The following is a 26108-nucleotide window of genomic DNA, read 5'->3' on the forward strand; positions in this document are numbered from 1 at the left end:
AAGTGTCTATATTTTGCCTGTTATTTGTATAATCTGTTGTGTTCACCTTTATCAAGGAATAAATTATATTTTATCATATCTAAGTCTCGTCCCAGTTCAACCCAGTTATATACTGCACCGACACACTTTATTCGAGCAAATACCCAGTATGTACCTGGCAGATACCTGGAATGCGCCGCTCCTCACCTCTGACAAGCCCCGTTGCATTTGCCTTCCCAGCCTGGGTTCATGCCTGGCTGACGGGCGGCTGATCTGTTAAATGATAATGATTAGGATTTAATAGGCTGCAATGCTTCGCGTGTCTACCAGATGGCATAAATTCATGAATTGTAATGCAGTATATATATATATACTGTGCAGTATTGCAGCCAGCGGGAATAAAATGCTTCAATCCCTGCCTGGAAAATACCTCAATGCACTCGGGCAGAAAACAGTCACAAACCTCAATACACCCGGGTATACCCGAATTCGTGGGACTAGCCGAGCTCGAATAAAGTGTGTCGCCAGTGTATGTATATATTATTATATATATTTGGTGTAAATTACAGCCTGTCATAAGCTATCGTCACACTGGGTAATTCCGGGTACTCGGTACACCCCTACAATCAATCACTAGCTTTTTAATTCTACAGTAATGTATACTGTACTTGATGAGGTGGGTGGCATACTGTCATTTTTATTTCAGGGTGGGGGGGTTCAAAACATGAACTGTTCAAAAGATTTCTTTGTACTAATAATCCTGCATACACACTCGGACTGGCAAAGTGAAACAGTATACGGTAATAGTAGCACCTCCCCCCTCCCCCCCCCCCCCCCACACACACACAAAGCCTAACAAACCAAAGTGAATTGAACTGCTTATCGACACCTCCCCCAGAGCCATTCATTATGTTCCAGGCTTTGTTTAACTGAGATAAGTAAGCCCTTCTTGGGGATTTGGCGAGAATGACTCCACATTCAATGTTAATTTCAAGTCTGAAAAAAAAAAAAGAGACATCCCTTTTTTTTTCTCGACATGGGCTTATTGAAGGACTGATTTTAATAAACCATTATGTGAACCATCTTTTTGATATGTTAACAAATTTTGCCATTCTAACATTCATGTCCTTTGTAATTCTACTGTAATGTATACTATTTGGGTGTGGGGGGGTTCCAATGAGTCTCATAAATTTAAAGAAGGAACAATTTTATTTGTACAGGATAATCAAGGAAAAATAAATAATACAAAAATACAGTAGGTCGTCTCTTCTTCAAAATTTACAATCTTGTCTTTATCTTCTGCATTGCATTCTGTAGTTCTTTTGTCATTGAGAGAGGGGGGATTAGGGCAAATTACTGACTATTACTCCAGTATTCACACAGTACAATACGTTTGCACATTCCCCCCCCCTTCCTGTAGTGTTGCAGCTCTGAAAAGGAAAATTATTTCACCAGGATTAGTGCATTAAAGGCATTGAGTATTTCACAATATTGGACTATACGTACTGTCTAGCCATTTTTTTTAAGGCTGCACTAAGTCACTTATATATACAGTACTGTACAGTATGTGAGGATTTCAGTTTGCGCTCTGTATTGTTATTTATTTTTATACTAAACTGTATACAGTATACTGTACTATAACTATATGCTGTATTTATTTATTTATAAAATATTTTACCAGGAAGTAATACATTGAGAGTTACCTCTCGTTTTCAAGTATGTCCTGGGCACAGAGTTAAGACAAATAATACATGGTTACAAATACAGTTACATAAATGAACAGGGTGTACATTATATACAAGACATTGCATGCACAGTTAAAGAAAATATATGTTATGGGCGTATGTAACAGTTACAGACCAGATTAAAATGTGAGACAGCCTTAGATTTGAAAGAACTTAAACTGGTGGTGGATGTGAGAGTCTCCGGTAGATTGTTCCAGTTTTGGGGTGCACGGTAAGTGGAGGAGGAGCGGACGGACACTTTGTTGAACCTTGGGGCTGTGAACAGTCTTTTGGAGTCAGATCTCAGGTGATAGGTGCTGCATGTGGTAGAGGTGAGGAGCTTGTTCAGGTAGCTGGGTAGCTTGCCCATAAAGAATTTAAAGGCAAGACAGGAAAGGTGAACTTTGCGCCTAGACTCTAGTGATGACCAATCTAGTTCTTTGAGCATTTCGCAGTGATGTGTGTTGTAGTTGCATTGGAGAACAAAATGACAAATTGAATTGTAGAGGGTGTCAAGTTTGCTAAGGTGGGTTTGAGGTGCCGTGCCATATACTCTGTCTCCATAGTCAATAATTGGCATTAGCATCTGCTGTGCGACACGCTTTCTGACCAGGAGATTAAGGGAGGATTTGTTCCTGTAAAGTACCCCTAGTTTGGCATAGGTCTTGGTTGTCAGGGTATCAATGTGCATTCCGAATGTTAAGTGGGAGTCAAACCATAAGCCCAGGTATTTAAAACTAGTGACAGGGGTTAGGGTGGTGTTAGTGTTGGTTCTAATATGGAGCTCAGTCGCTGGAAGCTTTAAGAATTTAGTCTTGGTCCCAAATACCATTGTTACAGTCTTGTCAGTGTTTAAAACCAGTTTGTTTTGGGAAATCCAGTTTTCGAGTCTCAAAAAGTCAGACTGAAGTATGTGTTGAAGGTCAGAGAGGCTATGGCTGTGTGCATATAGGATTGTGTCATCTGCATACATGTGTATTGAGGCTTCCTTACAAACTGTGGGAAGATCATTAATGAACACTGAGAAGAGTAGGGGCCTCAGAACAGAGCCTTGCGGGACACCACAGGTGATATCCAGGGGGTTGGAGTTAGAGCCTGAGATGGACACATGTTGGGATCTTCCTGATAGATAGGACTGAAACCAGTTTAAAGCATGCTTCCCTATTCCAGAGCTCTGGAGTTTGTTAAGCAGGATAGCATGATCAACTGTATCAAAAGCCTTTGCAAAATCTAGGAATACTGCACCAGTGAGTTGTCCCCGTTCCATTCCACACTGGATTTCATTGCAAACTTTTAGCAGGGTAGTTACGGTGGAGTGTTTGGGATGAAAGCCAAATTGGAATTGGCTAGGGAAATTTGTCTTGGTGTAGTAGTCGTTTAATTGGGAGTGGACACAGTTTTCCATGACTTTGGATAGAATTGGGAAAAGTGAGATTGGTCTGTAGTTTGAGACAGTGTTTTTGTCCCCACATTTGAAGATTGGGAGAACTCTGGTAGTTTTCCAGGTCTTAGGGATATGGCCTGCAGACAGGATAGAGTTGACTATGGAAGCAATTGGTTTGGCAATGGCTGGGGCACCAAGTCGTAGGAACCTAGATTGTAGCAAGTCAGGTCCGCATTGGCTGCTTAGTTTTAGTTTGAGGAGCGCTTTTGTAATCTCCTCTTCAGATACTGGGCCAAATTGAAACTTGTGGGCAGTCTTGGGAAGGGGTGGGGCTATGTGGGCACTCCCAGGATCAGATTCAGGTTTGTGGTTTGGGCTGCGTTTCACTAATAAGTTAGTGGCACACCCCACAAAGTAATCATTGAATGCATTTGCAATGTCAGTGGGGTTTGTCAGAGTAATATCCCCCTTAGTGATATTACTTGGTTGTTGATGGTTAGGAGGCTGGAATATATTGTTAATAACCTTCCAGAAGTTAGCTGGGTTTGATGTATTTTGGTGGAGATTGTCAGAGTAATATTGTGCTTTTGCGTGCCTTGCATGTATAACTATAACTATAGTACTGTAGGTTAGACAGCACACACGTCTAAAACAAATGTAATGTACAGTGTACATACTGTACTGTGTATACTGTAGAGTAGAAAGTAGAGAGGAAGGACTGACATAAAATGGTTATTTTGAGTGCCATACTTACCTGTATCATACTTCCTGTACCTGTACTTACCTTACTACAGTACAGTACCTTACTACATTCCGGTGGCCTGCCCATTACGCTGTAAAAGAATGGGCAACACGCTAGCAATATGATCAATATAGTTATTGCATCTTTGTACGGTATGTCGTTCCAGAAACTCATTATTCCTTTTGCTAATTCATCCTTTTTGAACGGTTTCACAACTTTTCTGATATAATCCTTCATCTCATGCCATACCAATTCGATGGGATTCAAATCTGGTGATCTGGAATTGGAGGGGGGGGGGGGAAAGATGAATTAGTTAAAAAGATATAAACAGTGTAAAACAATAAGAAACAGTTACCGTTCAGTACACTGGAGAATATACTCCTGTGGCGTCTTAACCCAGTTGATACCACTCGAATGAATATGGTAAAAAGAGGCGGTATGTTTAGGGTCATTGTCCTGGAAGAAACGGTGACAAGATGGGTAATCATGCCTAATGTATTCAACAATCTGGGGGACTATTTTCTCTTGGAAAAATACTTTATCCATGATTCCTGGAACAAGAAAAGAAAAATGTAACATTAGGGTACCAAATACTGTACACTACAGTTGTACAGTGCATAAGGCCACAGAATGTGACTTTGTGCTTTATTTTACCCTCAAAGATGATGATGCATCCTGGTCCACGTCTAGAGATTGCACCCCACACATGCATCTTCACTTGGTTCTTGGGACGCGGCTTCAGAGATAGGCGTCCTTTTTTGCGGCATGCAAAAGTGGCAAATTTCTCAAGAGCTACAGTTGTCTCATCAGTAAAGATGACATCCTGAAAAGTCTCGCCACTTTCGATCCATTCCTATGCCTGGTCCACTCTTTTGATCTTGTTGGCGTCCCTTATCATAGAATACGCTCTGTAATGACAAGGAATAATTTTACAGGTACAGTAAAATCACACTTTTAACTACTGTCCAGTACTAAGTACAGCACAGCACTCTGCATACAGTACTATTGCAATATACTGAACTATATTACTACTGTATACTGTACCATAAAGCATTCGCGGGGGGTATTACTACTGTATACTGTAGTTTATTTAGTACTATAGGCAATATACAGTACAGTACTGTACTTTGTTACAGTAACTGGAAGAAGGAACAGAGGGCACAACGGATTTTAGCAAATGAAAACTCATTTATTGAGCCAACACAACGTTTCGACCGTGAAGGTCTTTTTCAAGTGACAATGGCATGTTACTCTTTGTTACAGTAAGACACTTACTTTACACGTCCATATTTCCATCCCAATTTGCGTCTCATCTGCCTGATGCTGGTCTCGGATGCTATTATATTGTGAGTTTTATCTAGAGCAGTCATGACTCTTGCTGTGCACCGCTCATCAGTATCTTCACTGATTTGGTCCACCAGAAGTGTTGTCGTCCTACTGTGTAAAGGAAAACAGAACAATTTGTTACAGTAGGCCCCATATATTCTCTAAAATAATTGCAAGTTAATCTTGTGTTACCTGAATAACAGGCAATAGTTTGTCATATGCAATGCAACCTGAAAAAGAATGAGAATGTGTGAATGTCCTGTATCACTCTGGGTGAGGTGTCGATAAGCTGTTGAATGTCCTTCTGCTTGCTTTGTGAGGGGGAAGGTGCAACTTTGCCAGTCCGAGTGTGCAGGATAATACACTGTAGTTCAAAGACATCATTTGAACAGTTTTACAATAAAGGTTCACTGCAGTACATACTGTAAATAACATGGGTGTGTGTCTGAGATATCTCCACATGCATATCCAGTATGCAAAGCAGACCAAGCCTAGCAAAAAGTGAAGGTTTTCAATAGTATAATCTCCCCCCCCAAAAAATGAGACTATGCCACCTCATACATGTATACAGTAGAAATAAAAAGTAAGTGATTTTAAGAATGTAAAAATTGATAAAATATTAAAAACATGCATACAAGATGTTATTAGAGTAATAGAGGACAATTTTTTTTTTACTGTACAGTAAAGAAAACAAAAATATTTACTCTGTTGGGACTGTAGGACTCCGCTTTACACTTTTTGCCTTACCATGGGCATGATAACTGACAGTGCTTTTTCCTAAACCGAGACCCAAAGTAACTAACCCGCGTTGGATCTGTAAAATTCTGTGTCCTTTCTTGTACATATCCTGTATTCTCATGCTGAGATCCTTTGAAATCCTTTTCTTCAGCTTCGCTGCTTTTAGAAAAAAAATCAAGCACAGTGGAATGTGTATTCGGTGTGTATTCAATGTATATTTAATGTGCATTGAATCAACAAAAGTGATGGTGTATTTATACTGTAATGTAATGGGCCTCAGCCACGCTCAACAGGTTTAGTATATAGTATGCCCACTTTTAACACCTGCCGTTCGTGTCCATGCCCGCGAAAAAATTCAAATAGGGACACAGTGTATAAAAGATGACACAAATTGCATAGCCTCACACACTGATCTCTATCTGAACTTGCTCTTGTCCAGATACTGCGTTGTGCATTCCTCCATCTGCTTCCATGGATCTACCCCGATTCTACGGACGCAGGAACCTGCTTTCTTCTGCAGTGCTGACCACGAGAAAGCGAAAGGCGGAAGCTGTTTCCAAGCCAAAGCAAAAGCAAATGGAGAATAAAGAAAACGTTCCGAAGACTCCAAAGGCTAAGAACCTTGGGCCTTATTATGTGAAGAATAAAATGGCTGCCATATACTCAAATCAAACACTTTGGACGCCCAAAATTGACCCAGCACCCATCGAGGAGGACCCTTTGTCCACCGATGCTCTGCTGGGAACCCCCAGCTTGCTTGCTCCAGCACCCATCCACGACACTGCTCTGCTGGGAACACCCAGCTCATCTGCTCCAGCACCCATCCCCTATGCTGTTCTGCTGGGAACCCCCAGCTCATCTGCTCCAGCACCCACCCCCTACGATGCTCTGCTGGGAACCCACAGTTCATCTGCTACATCACCCATCCACGCAGATGTCAACAGCACTCCTTGCACCAGATCCAACTCGTTCGCCCGCATGCTGAATGGTTTAACTTGTGTCGAAATCCCCGACAACTCAACAGTGCAAAAGATTGATCTTCTTTTGGAGACCGTGTTCAATATGGATGGGCGTATGGATAAGATGGAGAGGAACATCGCAGGGATCTATTCTTTGCGTGGAGTCCCTGCCTCTGAATATCCGACACAGGAGCAGGAGGGTGGCCTGGAGGCGCCTTATTCTACCTTCACGCTTCCAACACCAAGCACACAACGGAACCCTCCACGCTCACCCCCTCCGCCTGCAGAATACATGCATGCCCTTCTGGTGGAGGAGATGACAACCCCGGTAAGGCCACGCCAAGAGATGACAACCCCGATAAGGCCACGACAGGAGGAAAGCATCCTCCCAGACCACCTACCCTCGCCCACTGCCAGAAGCACACCTCCTCCAGCACCCAGTATTGTAATGCTCCCAGACTTCATCTTGGGAGAACTGCCCCAGTGCATCCGGGAGAAATACAAGATCGGATGTGCTGGTCTAGCCCAGAAATATGCCCTGTTCATCTTTAAACACCACGTCAGTTTTGAGATGTACAGTGAGTGGACCCACAATGTAAACTATGAAGGAAATAAATTCAAGAAGGGTCTGCCGGCAAATTTAAGGAACTCAATTTTGGACGAAATGTAGCGTTATTTTAATGTTAACACTCATGTTATGAGAACCGTGAGAGACACCATCAATGGCCTTTTGAGGCATACAAGGGCTCTTCCCTGGAAGGCCAGCTAATTTTTGGACGACTTTTCTGTTTGATTGTACTGTAGTTCAAAATGTATAGAAAAATGTTTTTAATATAAAAAAAACCTGTTGATTGTTTTAAATTGTTTCATTGTTTAATGCTTTTAATGATTGGTATAATCATTTATTTCTATTTCTGTTTTGCATGTGCATGTCTGGAGCGGGGCGAAGATAAAGTGCAGGAAATCCCCCCTCCCTGCCCCCCCAATACTGGCAGGTAAGACACAGTGATCCAATCCATAACTTATTATAGTTATAGTTCTACTGTAGCGTTACAGTATATACTGTACAGTATACAGTATACTGTAGTTATAGTCAAATATTGTGAAATACTCACTGCCTTTAATGCACTAATCCTGGTGACATTGTTTTTCTTTTCAAAGCTGCAGCACTACAGGAAGGGGGGGGGGGAGAATGTGCAAACATATTGTACTTTGTGAATACTGGGTCAGTAATTTGCCCTAATCCCCCCCCCCCTCTCTCAATGACAAAAGAACTACAGAATGCAATGCAGAAGATAAAGACAAGATTGTACATTTTGAAGAAGAGACGACCTACTGTATTTTTGTATTATTCATTTTCCTTGATTATCCTGTACAAATAAAATTGTTCCTTCTTTAAATTCATGAGACTCATTTGAACACCCCCAGCCCAAAATAAAAATTACAGTATGAGAATGAGAACACTATATTAAACTGGTTGCGCAGGAGGGGAGAATAGTTATAGTTACATGTTAATTAATAATAATAGTTATAGTTGATTGTAGAGGGAGAAAGGGGGTGGCCCGGTATTAAAGGGGTTGCACCCCATTAGGCCACCCCTGACCCCACCCGGGAGACAAGGGGTTAACTGGACTGAGGTCCAGAAATGTGATTTCACCCCTGTTATAACCTGTAAATGTGTATTTTCCTGTTGCCCCTCTGTTATTGTACCTCAGTTTCTGCACACACACACTAGAACCCATTCGGGAGCACAAGGGTTAATAGTCCGTTAATACTGTGTCTTCAAGGTATGGACAAAGCTTCAAAGAAATTCCTTTGCTATCAGGATGACAGATGGCCATATGGTCCCAATGGCTAGAACTTAAGCTTTGTTCAAAAGGTTTTATCACCCTGTCTCTGTGAGAGTGTTGGGGGCGCATACCATAGCAGTTTTTAAGTGTCCCACTTATCACTGTCCAACACAGGTTATCTTGTCCAAGATCCGGAGGGGTAGCTGGCCTGGCATTCCATTTGCACATGTGGGGCCTCAGAAAGGAGATCCCAGAGTTCTACTGCACATGTGCCAGCTAGCAGGGGGGCCTGTCCTAAAATGTGTTCCCCCATCAAAGATTGGCTGGAGATAATTGCAAACCAATCCCAGGGTCTTAATGTTACAGATAGAGGGACAAAGGGTTTATAACCTGCTGGTCCCCATCTATCCTTTGTCTTCATTTTTGGTCTTCATGCAAAGTCTTCATTCGTTTTCGTTTGCTGATATGGTTATCTGACATCACCTGAATGATTTCCTGACTGCTGAGAGAAATGCTACATCATACTTCTCATTCCCCAACCCCAATGTAAGTGTACTTCTTGTTTGTTACTGCATTATCTGTTGTGTTCACCTTTATTCTAAGGAATAAATACAATTTATTATATCTTAAGCCTCGTTCAGTTCAAACCCAATTATTTTTTGTGTAATATTAATAAGCCTGTGGAAGCTATCGTCACAGGCGTATTAATAAAACTGGTGGCAGCTGGCGGGATTGAACTGGACCTGGATTACAGTATTCTGCGGGGTACTGTGATCCAGTGGGAACTTGATGGTAATTGCAAGTTCCTGGGACTAAAAATATTGAACACACAGTAGTGCAACAAGTAACGCAAGTTGTCACACCACCTCACTGCTGCGACCCAGAACTCAGAGCCATGAGTGAAGCGGAGAACCTCTATTACCTGAGAACTAGAAATCCGCTAAAAGACAAGTGCCGTGCCTATGGACTGGAATATGTGGACCAGGAGGTCGAGGACATGGTTGTTGCAGTCACCGCATATGAAGCTGAGCATCCAGAGGTCCTGGAAGTAGCTCAGCTTGCCCGTTTACAGCCGCCCGGAGATCAGGGACTGAACCCAGTGCCGGGCCGGCAGGATCCCGGGGAGGAACCAAGTGCACCTCCCAGGACAAGTGCAGCAGGAGGGGCACTGATAGCTGCGGCTACCAGCCCGTTTACCCCTGAAATGCTGGCACTGATAACAGCGTGGGGAGACCGAGGGACACCGGAGGAGCGGCTACAGTTTATCTCTATGGCAGTGAACAGACCCGATTATTGCCCCCCGGTCCGACCCCCCAAAGATGGACTCCAACTGGACAAGCACAGCCTCACCAAGTATGTGGAGGGCACTGATCAGATTGACATGTTTCTAAGGAACTTTGAAACGCAGTGCCGGCGGTACGGGGTGCTTCCCCAGCATAGGGTTGCACGCCTGGACCCGCTACTCTCCGGCTTGGCTAAGCAGACCTTGATGGCGCTTCCAGATGAGTTTGCTGATGACTATGACCACCTGAAAGAACTTTTGCTGTTTCAGCACGGTTTTACCCCTGAAGCTTACCGGGGTAAGTTCCGGCTGGAGGAGAGGCACCCTCAGGAGACCTATGTCACTTATGTGACCCGCATGGCTTTGTACGGGTTACACTGGGTGGAGGGCTCTGAGGCCAAGACTTACCAACGCCTGCTGGACCTCATCTTTCAGGAGCAGCTCATGCAGCAGTGCCCGCCGGCGGTGAGGGCTTTTGTGTATGATAAAAAGCCCAAGACCTACACCGAGGCGGCGAGGATGGCCGATGACTATGTGGTCAGCCGGTCCCAGATGACCGCCAAGGTACCAGCCCAAGCGGTAACCCCAACGGCGCCGGCCAAGAAAGCTGTGAGTACCCCCCAGTGGGCCCAAAAGCCGCCTGCGGGCAGCGGGTCACAGAAGGTGGGAGAGCTCCGGCATGAGCGCCGGTGCTACAATTGCAACAGCACTGGTCACATCAGACCAGATTGCCCGGAACCCCTGCGTTCCAATGGACCCTATCGAGGGCAACGCACCCCAGCTGCGAAGCCGGTAGCCCGCGTGCGGGTGGCTTCCACCAAAGAACCAGGACCGGTAATGGAAACAACTCCCAGCGAGACGTCCCATGTCACCCCTACCCCGGTTTCATCGGTGCCTACAGCCAGGAGCGGCGGACAGCACAGCGCAGACCTGCAGCAGACGGACAGCCGGAGCAAGCATCTCACCCCGGTCACAGTCGGTGACCGGCCAGCAGTCGGCTTGCTTGATTCAGGAGCTGCAGTGACCCTGGTCCGACCTGATATGGTCCGGCCAGAGGAATTGCTCCCAGGCCCTGGGATGCAGATCACTGTGGCTGACGGAGAGCCACGTTTCCTGCAGGTGGCCCGCATCTTTTTGGATTGGGGGGTGGGCAAGGGTGTGCGGGAGGTGGGGGTTTTACCAGGTTTGAATGCTGAAATTCTTTTGGGCAACGACCTGGGACCGATGACCTGCACCTACGACCGTGTGCCCCAGCCTGCTGCCGTGGCGGCGGTTACCCGGAGCCAGACCGCGGCAATGCCGGCGGTGGCCACCCCAGTCCCCCAGCCTTTGGGACCAACGTTAGCGGAGGGCACAGAGGAGCCCGGGGAGGTAAGCCAGGATCAGTTGCAACCACAGGCTGACTTACTGTTTCCCCTTACCTTGTCCCCTTCCCCTGACAATGACATGAAGCAGATGCTTTGGACCTTTATAGAGGCGGAGGGGAAAGACTGGGAGATTCACCTGCAGCACTTGCTGTTTGCATACCGAGAGGCACCACAAGAATCTACAGGCTTCTCCCCCTTCGAGCTACTATATGGCCGCAGGGTACGTGGACCTCTGGACCTCTTCCGTGAGGGATGGGAGGGGGAGACTACTGCTACTGATGCTTCAGTGATCCAGTATGTAGTAGATCTCAGAGACCGGTTAGAGATGCTTATGGGGGTGGCCCAGGACCACCTCAGGGCAGCTCAGACCAAGCAGAAGCAATGGTATGACCTGCAGGCCCGTAGCAGAGAATTCATCTCAGGACAGCAGGTGCTTGTTCTCAAACCCACTCGGGAGAACAAGCTGATGGCTGCCTGGTCGGGACCGTACCCGGTTATCCGAAAGGTGAATGAGTGCAACTATGTTGTACAGGTAGCGCCTGAGAGGCACAAGACATATCACATTAATATGTTAAAGGAATACAGAGCACCGAGTATGGGAGCAGTAATGGCCATTTGTAGCCCACTGCTGGAGGATCCGGCGAGCAATGCTCTGCCTGATCTCCTAGGGGAGACAAAGCAAGGAAACACTGTTGAGCAGGTAGAGATCGGGGCACAGTTGAGTGCTAGGCAGAAGGGAGAAGCCAGGGACATGCTAGCTCAGTATAGCGCCCTCTTCACTGACATGCCAGGGACCACACATCTCACCAAACACCCAGTACACACAGGGGACCTGCAGCCTCTGCATAAGCACGCTTATAGAGTGTCAGCAGAGGTCAAGACAAGTATGGAGAGAGAGATTGAGGAGATGCTGACCCTAGGGGTAATTACTCCGTCCCAGAGCCCTTGGGCAAGTCCAGTAGTTCTAGTGCCTAAGAAGGACAAAACCACCAGGTTTTGTGTGGACTACCGGTTGCTCAACGCTGGGACGGTGTCAGATGCTTACCCCATGCCCCGCATGGATGAGTTACTAGATGAACTCGCAGGGGCAAAGTATCTGACCACCATGGATCTGAGCAAAGGCTATTGGCAGATTCCCCTGACCCTGGAGGCTAGGGAGAAGTCAGCATTCATCACTCCAAGTGGCCTCTACGAGTTCTTAGTGATGCCATTTGGGATGAAGAATGCCCCGGCTACCTTCCAACGCCTGGTCAATAGGTTACTGGAAGGGATGCAGAGCTATGCCAGGGCTTACTTAGATGACATTGCTGTCTTTAGTAATTCCTGGGAATCCCACATAGGACATGTAGCTGCGGTGCTGGATAGGATCAGGGAGGCTGGGCTTACCTTAAAACCCACTAAGTGTATGGTAGGGATGGCAGAAGTCCTGTACTTAGGGCACAGGGTGGGTGGAGGGCATCTTAAACCAGAGCCAGCCAAGGTAGCAGCCATAGTTGAGTGGCCTGTTCCAAAAACCAAGAAACAGGTCATGGCATTTTTGGGCACCGCAGGGTACTATAGGAAGTTTGTCCCACAGTACAGCGCCGTGGCCAAACCCCTGACTGATCTGACTAAGAAGCAACTGCCTGTGCTTATTACCTGGTCTCCTGCCTGTGAAACTGCTTTCCAGGCCCTGAAAACTGCGCTTGCTGAGGCCCCCATCCTGGCTACCCCAGACTATACCAAGCGTTTTCTTATTCAGACTGATGCCTCAGACTTTGGTGTGGGGGCTGTGTTGAGCCAGGTGGGGGACGATGGAGTCCTAGTAGTTCTGGTGGTTTTCAGTGGAGCGAGGCACTTTTTGTTGGTGTTTGGTCAAGATGCTGGCACTTTTACTTGTGGGTCAAATGGTAGAATTAAACTTCTATGGTGAGTCAGTGGTAGAATGAAACTTGCTGCTTCTGCTGTGAGGATGACAATATGCTTCTCAGATGTTGGGCAGACAGTACGCAACAGGGAGATAGTTGGGAAATGTAGTTGATAGCAGGGAGTAGGTCACAGATGATGAATGACAGATGTTTGAAATGGCTGAGATATTTGATTGTAATGTCCGTCGCATTTAATCAAAATGTTCAAACTTTATTGTATATTGGGTGAGCCAGGCTGGTAGGTGATCCTGGTGTTTGTTCCACAAAATCAGCAGACAGCCAGGCCAGTATAAGACAACTGTAGAAATAGAAGGCATTTGTTGATTTTACCAGTTAGGTGTTGGTTGAGTCTCGAGGAGGTAGGATAGACTGTTAGTACTTGTAACGGTTATGCTCACCACAAACCTGGACCGGACCGCGGGGCTGAGGTGGGGATAGATATACACCTACCTTAGACCACGAAGCCGGATCCGAGTTGCTAAATCCGTGGTCAAATGTAGCCAGGTCAGGACTGGAGAAGGCAGTTTAATCGGTAGACAAGCCAGGGTCAGGGCAGGCGGCACAGGAGCGGAGGTCGCGGTCACGAGCAAAGGTCATCATCAGGAAAACAAGGTTCAGGTCGCTTCAGCGTGGAATGTAGGAACTGGAACTACCGCTACAGCGTAGAAAGCAGGAACTGGAACTACCGCTTCAGCGTAGAGAGACGGACACTGGAACTGCGCCGCTTCAGCGCGGAGAGTAGGAATCAGGAACTGGGGATCCAGTGCTTCAGCACAGAACAGCACCCCCTAGTCGGGTACAGCTGAGAGTGGTGGAGGCCACTGGAAGCAGTAAGATTGCAAAAGGGAAAGCACAGAGGATCCAGTGCTTCAGCACGGAACAGCTCTCCCTAGCCGGGTGCAACTGAGAGTGGTGAAGGCCACTGGAATGTCACTGGGAACTGGAACTGCAGACAGGACAAGAAACACAGAGGGCTTCAGTGTAACCGCTTCAGCGCGGCAGAGTCTGCCAGAAACCAGGAGCTATGGCAAGAAGGCCAAGGCAGGCCAAATAGAGGTGCTGTGGCAAGCACAGTTACTTGAGAAAGTCTATGTTCAGCAACTTCCTGGTGGGAGGGGCAGGAGTTAAATAGAACAGGCAGCCAATTAGGCAGAGCTACATAGGAGGCAACAAGAAGCAGGCTGCAGTCTAATTGCAGGAGCAGGTGATGCTGATTGCAGAAACAAGGGGGAGTTGTCTAGAAGCTGCATAGTTCTGTAAGGAAAAGGTTTTAGCAAAACCCAGGAGCGGATTCCTTACAGTACTACACTGTTTGAGCTATATATTTCCGCTGTATATTAGTGGGTTTAGTGAGTTATAATGTAATATAATGTAATGTAGGAGGGATAGTCCTCTTGATGGCCATAGATTTTTCGACAAAGCTCTCTTTAGGCCACCTCCTCAGTGCATGAAGTGCCCGTTCCACTGTATGAAGAAACTTCTAGATATAATTATGTACATAAAATAAGGTGCCTAGCTAACTTCCTCAGCTCAACTGAATCTTGTTCTTTAACACCTCGCTGGACCACACTCTTCACACGATTCCGGTCACTCCAACAACAGATACATGGTTACAAATACACAGTTATATCAAGTGAGCAAGGTTATACATTATATACAGGACATTGCATGCACAGTAAGAGATAATATATGTTATAGGCGTACGTAACTGTTACAGACCAGATTAAAATGTGAGACAGCTTTAGTTTTGAAATAATTTAGACTGGAGGCGGCTGTGAGAGTATCTGGTAAACTGTCCCAGTTTTGGGGTGCACGGAGGAAGGAGTATGTCATGGGCATAGTTAATATGACAAATAATACATGGTTACAAATACAGTTACATAAATGAACGGTATACATTATATACAAGACATTGCATGCACAGTTAAAGAAAATATATATTATGGGCGTATGAAACAGTTACAGACCAGATTAAAATGTGAGACAGCCTTAGATTTGAAAGAACTTAAACTGGTGGTGGATATGAGAGTCTCTGGTAGGTTGTTCCAGTTTTGGGGTGCACGGTAAGAGAAGGAGTGTAAGGAATCCACTACTGGCTTTGACTATAGCCTTGCAGACCTATGCAGTTGCAAGCTTCCTCTGGCAATCAATGGCACATGTGCTGCCTCTCATTGCAGCTTCTGCCCTGTGCTCCATCATTGGAGGAATACTCACACACCCTCCTACTGTGATTGGATCTCCGCCCTTTATATCCTGGGCGTTGGCACTGAACCAGTGCCGAGCATAACTCCTACCTTGGACGTTACCGTCTCTGCCACAAACCGTCCAGGCCTCTCTCCTAGTGTTCTAACCTTCCTAGTTCCTGAGTATCCAGAGGCCTGTTCCTGTCTCCTGTGCTGAAGCGTGTTAGCCAGCACTGGTACCTGCTGCATTCACTCCTAGCAGTCGCTACCCCTAATTTCCTGCGGCCTGCTGCTATCTACATGCAGTGGCCTGTCTTGGACTTCTGCGCTGAAGCGTTGGTTTCCCCGACGCTGCCCTGCGGTGTACCTCGGCCAGCGTGCTGTCTCCCCCTGCTGAGACCGGCGTCATGGGCCGAGGCCGCTCCTCGCGCAGAGGCCACTCCCGCGCTCACGCTCCTAAGCTGAAGCGGGGAACTCCTGTCTGCCTGTTGACGATTCCTTGCTACGACTACGACCACCCGGATTTCTTCTATCCTGACCCTGCTTCGGCCATCAATTGTCCTGTCTTCTCCTACTCCGACTTTGGCTTCAATAACGACGATGCTGCCTTCTCCAATCCTGACCCTGCGATGTACGACTACGAACGGCGCACTCCGGATCAGTCTGCGCACTAAGGTCGGTGATTATATAACCCCACCTCAGCCCCGCGGTCCGGTCCCGGTTTGTGGCGAGCATCGGCGTAACAAGGAGGAGCGGCCAGATGCTCTGTTGAACCTTGGGACCATGTATAGTCTTTTGGTGTCAGATCTTAGATGATAAGTGCTGCATGTGGTAGGGGTGAAGAGCTTGTTCAGATAGACGGGTAGCTTGCCCAGAAAGTATTTGAAGGCAAAACAGGAAAGATGAACTTTGCGCCTAGACTCAAGTGATGACCAATCTAGTTCTTTGAGCATTTTGCAGTCGTGTGTTGTAGTTGCATTGGAGGACAAAACGGCATATTGATTTGTAGAGGGTGTCAAGTTTGCTAAGATGGGTTTGGGGTGCCGTGCCATATACTATGTCCCCATAGTCTATAATTGGCATTAGCATCTACTGTGCGATGCGCTTTCTGACCAGCAGACTTAGGGAGGATTCTGAGTTAAATTGATGCTCGTTGCTGCTCCCAATCTCCCGTGATCAGCAGGGCAAATCCAGACACATAAAAAACTAAAATGGGGCGCAAAGTGAGAAACAACAAACCCAATTAGTATAGTACAATATCATTTATATGTAAAATATGGAACATATAACACTCACATAAAAAGAGGTGGATTAAAATGATCCTGATATCCGCATGTCCACTGAGGTTTGTGCTCCGTTATCCAGAACCCCGCGATATGATAGTCCTCAGGTTTTAAAGAGAAAAGTCCAGCTAAAAAGATGGTGTATAGTAGCTAGATCCAAATTTCCGTCGGCGTCCTCGTTTTATGCTTGGATAGCAGCTTCCGGATGTCTGTCGTCACGGGCGTCACATTACTGCGTCTGACCTCACCACTACGCGTTTCGTGTTGGATTGACACTTCATCAGGGATTTGGTAATGTGATCCCCAGGTATTGTTTAAATACCTAGGCTGGATAATACCTCAACCAATAGGGATCACAACCGGATAATTAAGTATATGCCTTCCAATTAGCATACCCAATTGTATCACTATCTACTGATCATAAAACCATAAAACAAATTGACAGTACATAACATAAACTCGAACATATAAAAAACAACTAAAAAACATACACATAATAATATTTAAAAAATAATTTTAAACAATTTATATACTATCAATTAACAATAAAATACATTAATAATAATACAAATTGGTGGTCATTATATATTAGACCCAAAAATGTACATTGTAATTATTTATCAATGAGTACTCAATTAGAACCAACAACAGTATTTGGATGTATGAAAGAATATGTACACCTTTTAAAAAGATCATTGCAGGATATATAACAAAGTGCTTGAATGCCTTTATGATGTATATCATTCTGTATACAAATCTCCACAATACAATGGATCATCATTTAATATATAGAGCAGTGAAATACAGAGAATGTCGTCATAATAAAAAATAAGTGAACATCTTAATTTAATATAATATAATCTATTCTCACCCAATATATCAAGCAATTGAATACAGAGAATGTCTTCATATAACAAAGTGTGTGTGAAAATGTGTGTGAAAATATCTTAATCCAAGAAGTGAATATCTTCATCTAGAAAAAAGTGAATGTCTTAATGTAGAGGAACTAATGCCTCCATACAAAAATAGGTAAATACATCAATCTTAATTGACCTAACATCTTAGTCAGTAAAGAATAAGCAACAAGAAATCATTTTGTGAGTGTTATACTGTATGTTCCTTATTTGACATATAAATTATATTGTACTATACTAATTGGGTTTGTTGTTTCTCCCTTTGTGTCCCATTTCTGTTTTTTATGTTCCTATAAAGTACACCTAGTTTGGCAAAGGTTTTGGATGTCAGGGTATTAATGTGCAACCCAAATGTTAAATGGGAGAGTGTAACAGGGGAGTTATCCCTGTTCAGGTAATGTGCCTCTAATCCAGCAGTGTGGTGGTTAACTGCTGGTAGTCAATTAACAAACACCACCTGCCTGATTAGACTGCTTAGATATGCCTGTCTTTTGAGACAGGAAGAGAGACTCCTTAGCTCACGAGTGAGCTGAACAAGGAAACAGAGCCGAGGTTCTTGAGTCTCCCAGGAGAGACTGACCAAGAGAACACAGATCTCTGGAGCTCACAAATAAGACTTCTAAACCTGGATGCTGATAATTCGGAGAAAAGGCAGCAATCCTGGAAACAGATAAGACTTTGGGCCTCATGCAGTAAGCGACGATTATGTGAAATCGGCAAGCTTATCGATTAGTCATGTTATTGGCGTTTTTCCCTCTCCGTATGCAGTAAGTGCCGAATACATTCAAAATCAACCAGAAAACAAATCCGCCCACTCTCACGATGATGAGCCGATCACACACAGGTGTATCGGCGTGCGTGGCGGGGTGCTGTTAGGTTGCACAATCACAAATCTTGCTGAATCAGGCGAAACAAGCATGTTTTTGATTGCGCGCCATATTTAAAGGCAACGTGTACTGCTAATCATTCTCTGTGTTGTTGGGAGTGAGAGAGAGAGAGACGCACAGAGCTGGACGATTGAAGATTTGCATATTGACTGAGAGACTTGTTGTGTATTGGGTGAGCTTTGTCCTTTGTTGTTTTGTTTACATCTTTGTCTTGTTTTATATGTGGAAGTGGGTCGTGTGATTGCCTGTACATTTCTTGTCTGTTTTTTGTGAGTGCTGGAAGTATGCCCGCAAAGCGTGGGAAGAGTGATGCTGGTGGGAGTGGGAGTGCTACTCGTGCGAGTACGCGTCGGAGTGAACGTTCTGTTCAGGGGAGTGATGTTGCTGGTGCACCGAGTGGTGTTGCTGGGAGTGGGAGTGCTGTTGTTGGGAGTGGGAGTGCTGGTGCTGCGAGTGGTGTTGCTGGGAGTGGGAGTGCTGTTGTTGGGAGTGGGAGTGCTGGTGCTGCGAGTGGTGTTGCTGGGAGTGGGAGTGCTGTTGTTGGGAGTGGGAGTGCTGTTGTTGGGAGTGGGAGTGCTGTTGCTGTGAGTGGGAGTGCTGGTGCTGGGAGTGCTGGTGCTAGGAGTGTGAGTGCTGGTGCTAGGAGTGTGAGTGCTGGTGCTAGGAGTGGGAGTGCTGGTGCTAGGAGTGGGAGTGCTGGTGCTAGGAGTGGGAGTGCTGGTGCTGGGAGTGCTGCTGGTGGCGCAGTTGCTGATGGGGTGTCTGGTGGTGGCGTGCTTGCTGGTGGCCAGCTTTTGGAGGCTCTTCCATTGGAAGCCAAGCCAAGCTCTGACCCTAAACCTGCTCGGAAAAAACGTGTGGAGAAGCCACGTAATCCTCGCTTCAATGACCAGGAAAATAGGGCTCTTGTCACTGGCATTCTGGAGCACTATGACAGTCTCTATGGACATTTAGTAGGTAAGTGTAACTTTACATTTATTATTCAAATACATGTGATCCTAGGTCATCTGAGTTTTGTTCATATGCAAATATGGGTACACAATATCTTTCTATGTTCATTAGTGTGGAAACACAGCTTTTTATCATGCCTTACAAGGACAAATAAACACAGGCGGTCAATTTGCCAGAACTGCATACAATATGAATGCAACCTTGCTTACATGTATAGGTTTAGTAGTGAATGCTCATGTGCTGCACATATTACACATAAAACAGCATGTTTGCTATCTCTTGGAACAGCTAGCAGTGTAGGAAACTGGTGCTTATATTATTATTAATTTACCTCATATCTTTTATATGTTTTTCAAGGGCGGACAAGTGCAGCAAGCAAAAAAGAAATGTGGGACACAATAGTCATTGGTGTCAATGCCTGTGGGAATAGTGTCAGGGACAAGTATCATTGTCGGAAAAGATTTGATGATATTAGGTCCAAATTGAAAAAGAAAATACAAGACCAACGCGTGCATGCTACTGGCACTGGAGGTGGGCCCACACCACAACGTCTCATATTGACTCCATTGGAGGAGCTGCTTCGGCCAAAATTACTTACCGTCGTCGTGGAAGGCTTGGCTGGTGACCGTGACATTGGAATTTATCCGTCACAATTTCCAGCAGGTGATAAATATTACTGTACTAGGCGTGTCGTTGCTTACAGTTATTTTGCATATTTACACTGCTTTTTATACTGTCTTCACAATATAAGCATACCTGCATCTATATATGTATATGTCTGATTCTGTATATATATATCTCAAAATAGACATATATGTAGTAGTCCTACTAAAAGCAGTAACTAATATAGCACGTGCCATTGCGTGCTCATTTACATGTGAATTCCCAAAATGCATAGCTGCAGTGGAAGCAATTGATGGTGGGCGAAGATGGGGAACAACAGGGTAGTACACATGTGTAACACATGTTAATCAGAAATTATTAGTAGCTACAGGTACAGAACAGAAATATGTATCATATTATTGTGTATTTTATTGATTTTACTCCGACAAACATGACATTACTGCCTATTTTAAGCATGCATCAAAGAAATTGCATGTAACGGCCTACAAACATCACTGGCACTAACACATCTATAGTTGCTTATGAAAAGGTCCATTTTTGCTTTATGTCATATACAGACAGCATAATGAGGCACACGTATCATATGTTATGTCATTGTTTTCATAACTTAAACACTGCAGATGACTACTTAGCTCATCTACCATTGTGTTAAAGCAGCTGCAATTAATATCTCATCACAGCATACACTTCAACAGAGGGGGTGGGGTTCAGCACACACACTAATTACAGCCTCATTTCACGGTCAACTTAGTTCACACCATTTGCACCTGTTTCAAGTCATTGAAAGGTGTGGCTGATTAGGCTTTTTGGGGAAGGGAATACCTTTCTTACAACCTGAATAGCACAACTGAAGTTAATCACACTCATTTGAAAGCTTAACTCTAGCTACTAAATGCCCCAACAACTCATTACTTATCAAAGCGTACGTCACACATTAGTTCACTCATATCTATAGTTGAACTACTATGAAAGACACATTATCACACACTGCATGTGTTGTCTTGTTGAGTCACAGCCACATTCAGGTGTGCCACATCTTCGATTAATGTACCACACATATCCTCTACCAAAAACAACACTTTTTGCAATATGACCACCTTCATGATAACCATTGTGAATGGTCATCTCATGATAGTTATGTACATTATGATACTGATATCACTACACAACATATGATTTTTATGTACTCATTTAATCTATTTATCCTCACGCATTACTGCAGAAACATAGTATGTTGTATGTTAGGGAACTCAAAAATTCTAAGTACACAGGCATGTACAGTGTTATTACAACTATTTATGTTCACTTTCACACACATTTTCGGTTAAGGAACTGATGTTGTTAGTTAATCATAAATACAGAACATACAATAAGTGTTTGTTCAATATTTACACATGTAAATGTAAAACTTATGTTATTGTTATATATAGTTGCCCCTGGAGGACATGTGTCACCTGAGATGGAACAAGTGTCTTCACCTGGGTCAGCCAGCTCAACACTACTAGAAGGTGAGTGTATCATTTGCTGGCCATATAATATGTGCTCTTCTATATGTTATGTTGTCATGTGCATTATTTGTTTTGCACATCTTCTTTAAATAGGATTACTTAGTGTCAGTGAAAATTAAGTGTAAGGCAACATGTATTGTGTTAGTGATGTTAATTATCATGTAGGACTTCTGAGTTTAGAGCAACTTTTCATTCATTCATATTTCATACTGAGTCCAAACATTATTCGTAAGTCAAGGTAGTTTTTAATGAGGTTATAAAACGTATGCTAACATGTTAGGTGTTACTTAGGACACAGTACAATTACATAGTAACACAGCATACATTAACATGCCATTTAATAATGTGTACATTTCTTTTTAGAACATCATGGTGATGAGGATGATGAGTATGATGAGGATGACGCCACAGAAGAGACTGAAATACAATCATGTGACCATGAAGAGGTGCCAATAGAAACTGTTGTACCGCCAAATCGTCCATCAACTTCCACATACGATGCAATTGTAGCTTCAGAGGGAAAAATAGTGGACGCAGAAAATCGTCGCCATTCAGACATGATGACAGTGCTGGAAAGGATGATTGGACTGCAGGAAGAAACAGTATCACAATTGGCACATCTCCACAGAGTCTTCATTGAAGTGCCTAAACAGTTGCAAAAAATCAACACCTCATTCGAAGCATTAGTTGTTCAGCAAACACAAGCTAATTACTGGAGAATGACTAATGTACCACAATTCAACACCTCCCAGCCAGGATCTGTTCATGCAGGTCAGTTTTCACCACATTCATCTGATATTCATTCACCAGGCCCAAATGTTACCGGTCAAGTAGCAGACATTGCTGTGCAGGTTCCTGATGACATCCTACCGCTGCCATCTGTACAAATTCAGCAGCAGACACCTACAAAGGAGGCGACAAAAACAAAACAAGACACACATGAAACAGACCAACCATCACTTGTGCAGTGTCTACCAACTTGCTCACATGTGTCACTGGGCACAAGCCCTGTCCGTGAACAGTCACTACCCAAAAGCCCTGTAGGTGAGTCGCTGCCCAAAAGCCCTGTAGGTGAATCGCTGCCCAAAAGCCCTGTAGGTGAGTCGCTGCCCAAAAGCCCTGTAGGTGAATCGCTGCCCAAAAGCCCTGTAGGTGAATCGCTGCCCAAAAGCCCTGTAGGTGAATCACTGCCCAAAAGCCCTGTAGGTGAGTCACTGGCCACAAGCCCTGTAGGTGAGTCACTGGCCACAAGCCCCGTAGGTGAACAGTCACTGGCCACAAGCCCTGCCCGTGAAGTGCCAGAGGCCACTCAAAGTGGCTCTGTTGTGCCTAAAGTTGGTGGCAAAAGAAAAAGGAAAATTCAAGAGACAACAAGCAGGCCTGTTACTCGCTCGCAAAAGGAACAAAAAAAATAAATGTTATAATTCAGAAAATATGTCTTTGGCCTTGTTTTGTTGACTTCAGATTATCTAATTACTATTGTATGTATGCTGAAGACTGTGTTGTTTCCAAACTTTCAACTATGTTCTTGTACACGTGAAGTTTTGGAAATGTTAACACTCATAATTAATTGTGTTATAAATATTTATGTTGTAATCGTCTGTTCAGTAATGGTCCACCAGGAGCCAGTTGCTAAGTTTAGAGAAGCTGCCATTGACTTTGCAGCAAAACATTGCATTTGGGTGTGTTAATTGATGTAAGAATTGCATATGCATATTAGTCACATGCAATTATTAAAACACCTAAGTAAGTGCAAACATCTTTCTTGTACGTGTACAGCAGGATTATGTGTAAATTATTACTTACCTTTGCCTTGCTTGGCCATTGTAATTTTGTCCTTTAATCAGTTGTGTGTTCGTTTCTATAACATCTCAGAATGTATAATAATATATATATACACACACACACACACACACACACACTGAGTGAGTGTGAGTGTGAGTGTGTGAGTGTGTATATATATATGTATATGTGTGTATATATATATGTATATGTGTGTATATATATATGTATATGTGTGTATATATATATGTATATGTGTGTATATATATATATGTATATGTGTGTATATATATATGTATATGTGTGTATATATATATATGTATATGTGTGTATATATATATGTATATGTGTGTATATATATATATATATATATATATATATATATATATATATATATATATAGTACTATATAAACTGGTATACACAAACTAATACACTTCATGCTTCCTTGTGAAAACACTATTTTAATAATACAGGCCTAATGTTTGAGAAATATCCTAAGTATGAGACTCTAACAGTATTGTGCTTAAACAAATGTTTATTACTTAATTCAATCATGTTTCTCACCATTTAAATAGGTTTCATACAAGGTATACTTAATGCCATCAATGTTGTGTGTACTCCTGCAATATAAAAAAAAATAAAATATTATATATAAATATATATATATTTTTATAAGAGATATATATATATATATATATATATATATATACACACGTATTTAAACTCATGCAGACAGGGAGTTAACCAGACTTTCACATACACACAGAAATGTAAGCGGGGAAAAAACATTTCTTTTTGCAGGTGTGTTTTTACTGATATGCCTGGCTAAGAAATATTTTCACACACTGGTCTTTGTTAGTTTTCAAAAAAACACTATGTGAACGCATTCACAGTCTAGGGATGTTTTTCACAAACGAGATAAAAGAAGGAGAAATGTTTCTCCCACAGTCCCATATCACGAACCACAACTGTTAACCCAATTAGACAAACAAATCCAATTGGCGTTTGAAATAAGGAGTCAAAGTAGTTACTTTTGTTGACCTTGACAAGGAAAAACAGGAGTTTGTTAGCCATTCAGCACATTCATTTTGATGAGCAAATAACACAGACCTGCACACAGCTTTTGTGCTACTCAGACATGGCTGATGAATTCGTTAACAATATTAATCCCCTTTTAGGGTATAAGTACATGATCTGTGAAGCCATCTTGAACAGTCGCGGACAGAAAGCAAGCACACGCCAAATCGATGATTTCATTCGAGCAAAATATCCTTATTACCAAGACCGTAAGCATGCACGGAATTTTAATTCCTCAATAAGATTCACTTTATCAAGTAATGACTTTTTTGAACGTGACCAGGATAAGCTACAACACACCTATGGTTTCTGGAAGATTGCCCCGGAAAAACAATTTATCCTGAAAGACGGCACTTATATTGTCGTGAAAGGCATATTTATTCCTAATGGCAATAGCAATGTATCCGCTACTACTGATCCGTTTGAATCGATACGTGCTGCAATATCTGCAGCCTCCATTCCTGAAACCCACATTGTACAAGAACAAAAGTACTATGATTATGTACCAAGCCTTTCAGCTGAAATTGCATTGGAATGGGAACCGGAAGAAATGAACCTACCTCCCGACCAATTATTTGAAGAAAGCAGTGGCGATTCCTATGAGCGCATCCTGGAGGAGATATGTGCCATACTGGATTCAGCGGTTGGGTTAAGCGTGGATGAAAATGGCTTGCATTTCTGGAGCGACCAGTTGCAGCCAGGCGAAGAGTTAATTCTAGAAGAATGGTAAATATAACAATCGTTATGCGTTGACTCTGCGTTTAAATTTTTTTTTTTTTTGTAACCACCATTTTCACTTTCAATGCGTGGATACAGCGTAACATTGCAGACTGCATAACATGTAGCGATCACAAACAAATTGTTTCCTAATACAATATAGTAGGACCTGAAAGAGTAGTACACATTGCTGACGGAATAAATATACGTACTTTCCTATCCCTTTAAACATATTAGCAACATTTTACCATTACTCTAACACATACCTGTTTTGTTATCATGCAACATCTACAACATTGAAAACCGGGTCCACCACGTATGACGTGGGACCCTTGTCATGGGCCAAGGCGTCCTTAAAAAGGATTAGTGATGTAAGTCCCGCCCCCAAGCGACGTGCGCGCCTCAAAGCCTATTGGCTGTCATGTTTTGTTATAGTAACGGTAACTGCAGTGTGTGATGCGTGCGGCTCAGTGTTTGTAGGCGTACCCTGGGCGTTAGCCGAATGTTAATTGAGTGGGAGGAGTGTTAGCGTGCGTTTCACGCTGGCTTAACATGACGTCACACGTATTGCATTTGCGCATTGTGTTATCGGCCGTGCTTTCTGTTCAAACACGTCTGTTTAAAAAGAATACAGATGTACTCGTTTAGAACGAATGTAGTTTCGTCTTCATTGTATTTGAAATAAAGATGTTATGTTTACTGGTATTTTCAACATGTATTGAACGCACAACGTACGCTTTGTTTTGCGCATGCGCTAACAGTTAGTGGAGCCAAGCGTGAAGTGCGTGCGCACACAAAGATGTGCGCGCACATCTTTCAGTATACAGGCAACGTTCACTTCTTATACATAGTTATGCCTGCTACAAATTTAAAGAAACATTACATACTGATGAACAGTTTTACTTCTAACATATAAGTGAGTGACGTGTGTATCTACACAATCATATAGAGCTGCGTAACGCGTTGTCACGGATGCATATC

General features: G+C 43.6%; 1 protein-coding gene across 1 annotated transcript; it reads left to right on the forward strand.

The window, feature by feature from the left end:
• Nucleotides 1-21377: 21377 nt before the first annotated feature.
• LOC142492072 (uncharacterized) lies at nt 21378-23417 on the forward strand. Its single transcript, XM_075594791.1, has 2 exons — nt 21378-21548; nt 21912-23417. Exons 1-2 carry the CDS (start codon nt 21452-21454, stop codon nt 22961-22963), a joined length of 1149 nt encoding a protein of 382 aa, XP_075450906.1. The 5' UTR covers nt 21378-21451; the 3' UTR covers nt 22964-23417.
• The last annotated feature ends 2691 nt before the right edge of the window (nt 23418-26108 follow it).

The sequence above is a fragment of the Ascaphus truei genome, chromosome 4 (genome assembly GCF_040206685.1).
Source record: "Ascaphus truei isolate aAscTru1 chromosome 4, aAscTru1.hap1, whole genome shotgun sequence".
In the NCBI taxonomy this organism is placed as follows: Eukaryota; Metazoa; Chordata; class Amphibia; order Anura; family Ascaphidae; genus Ascaphus; species Ascaphus truei.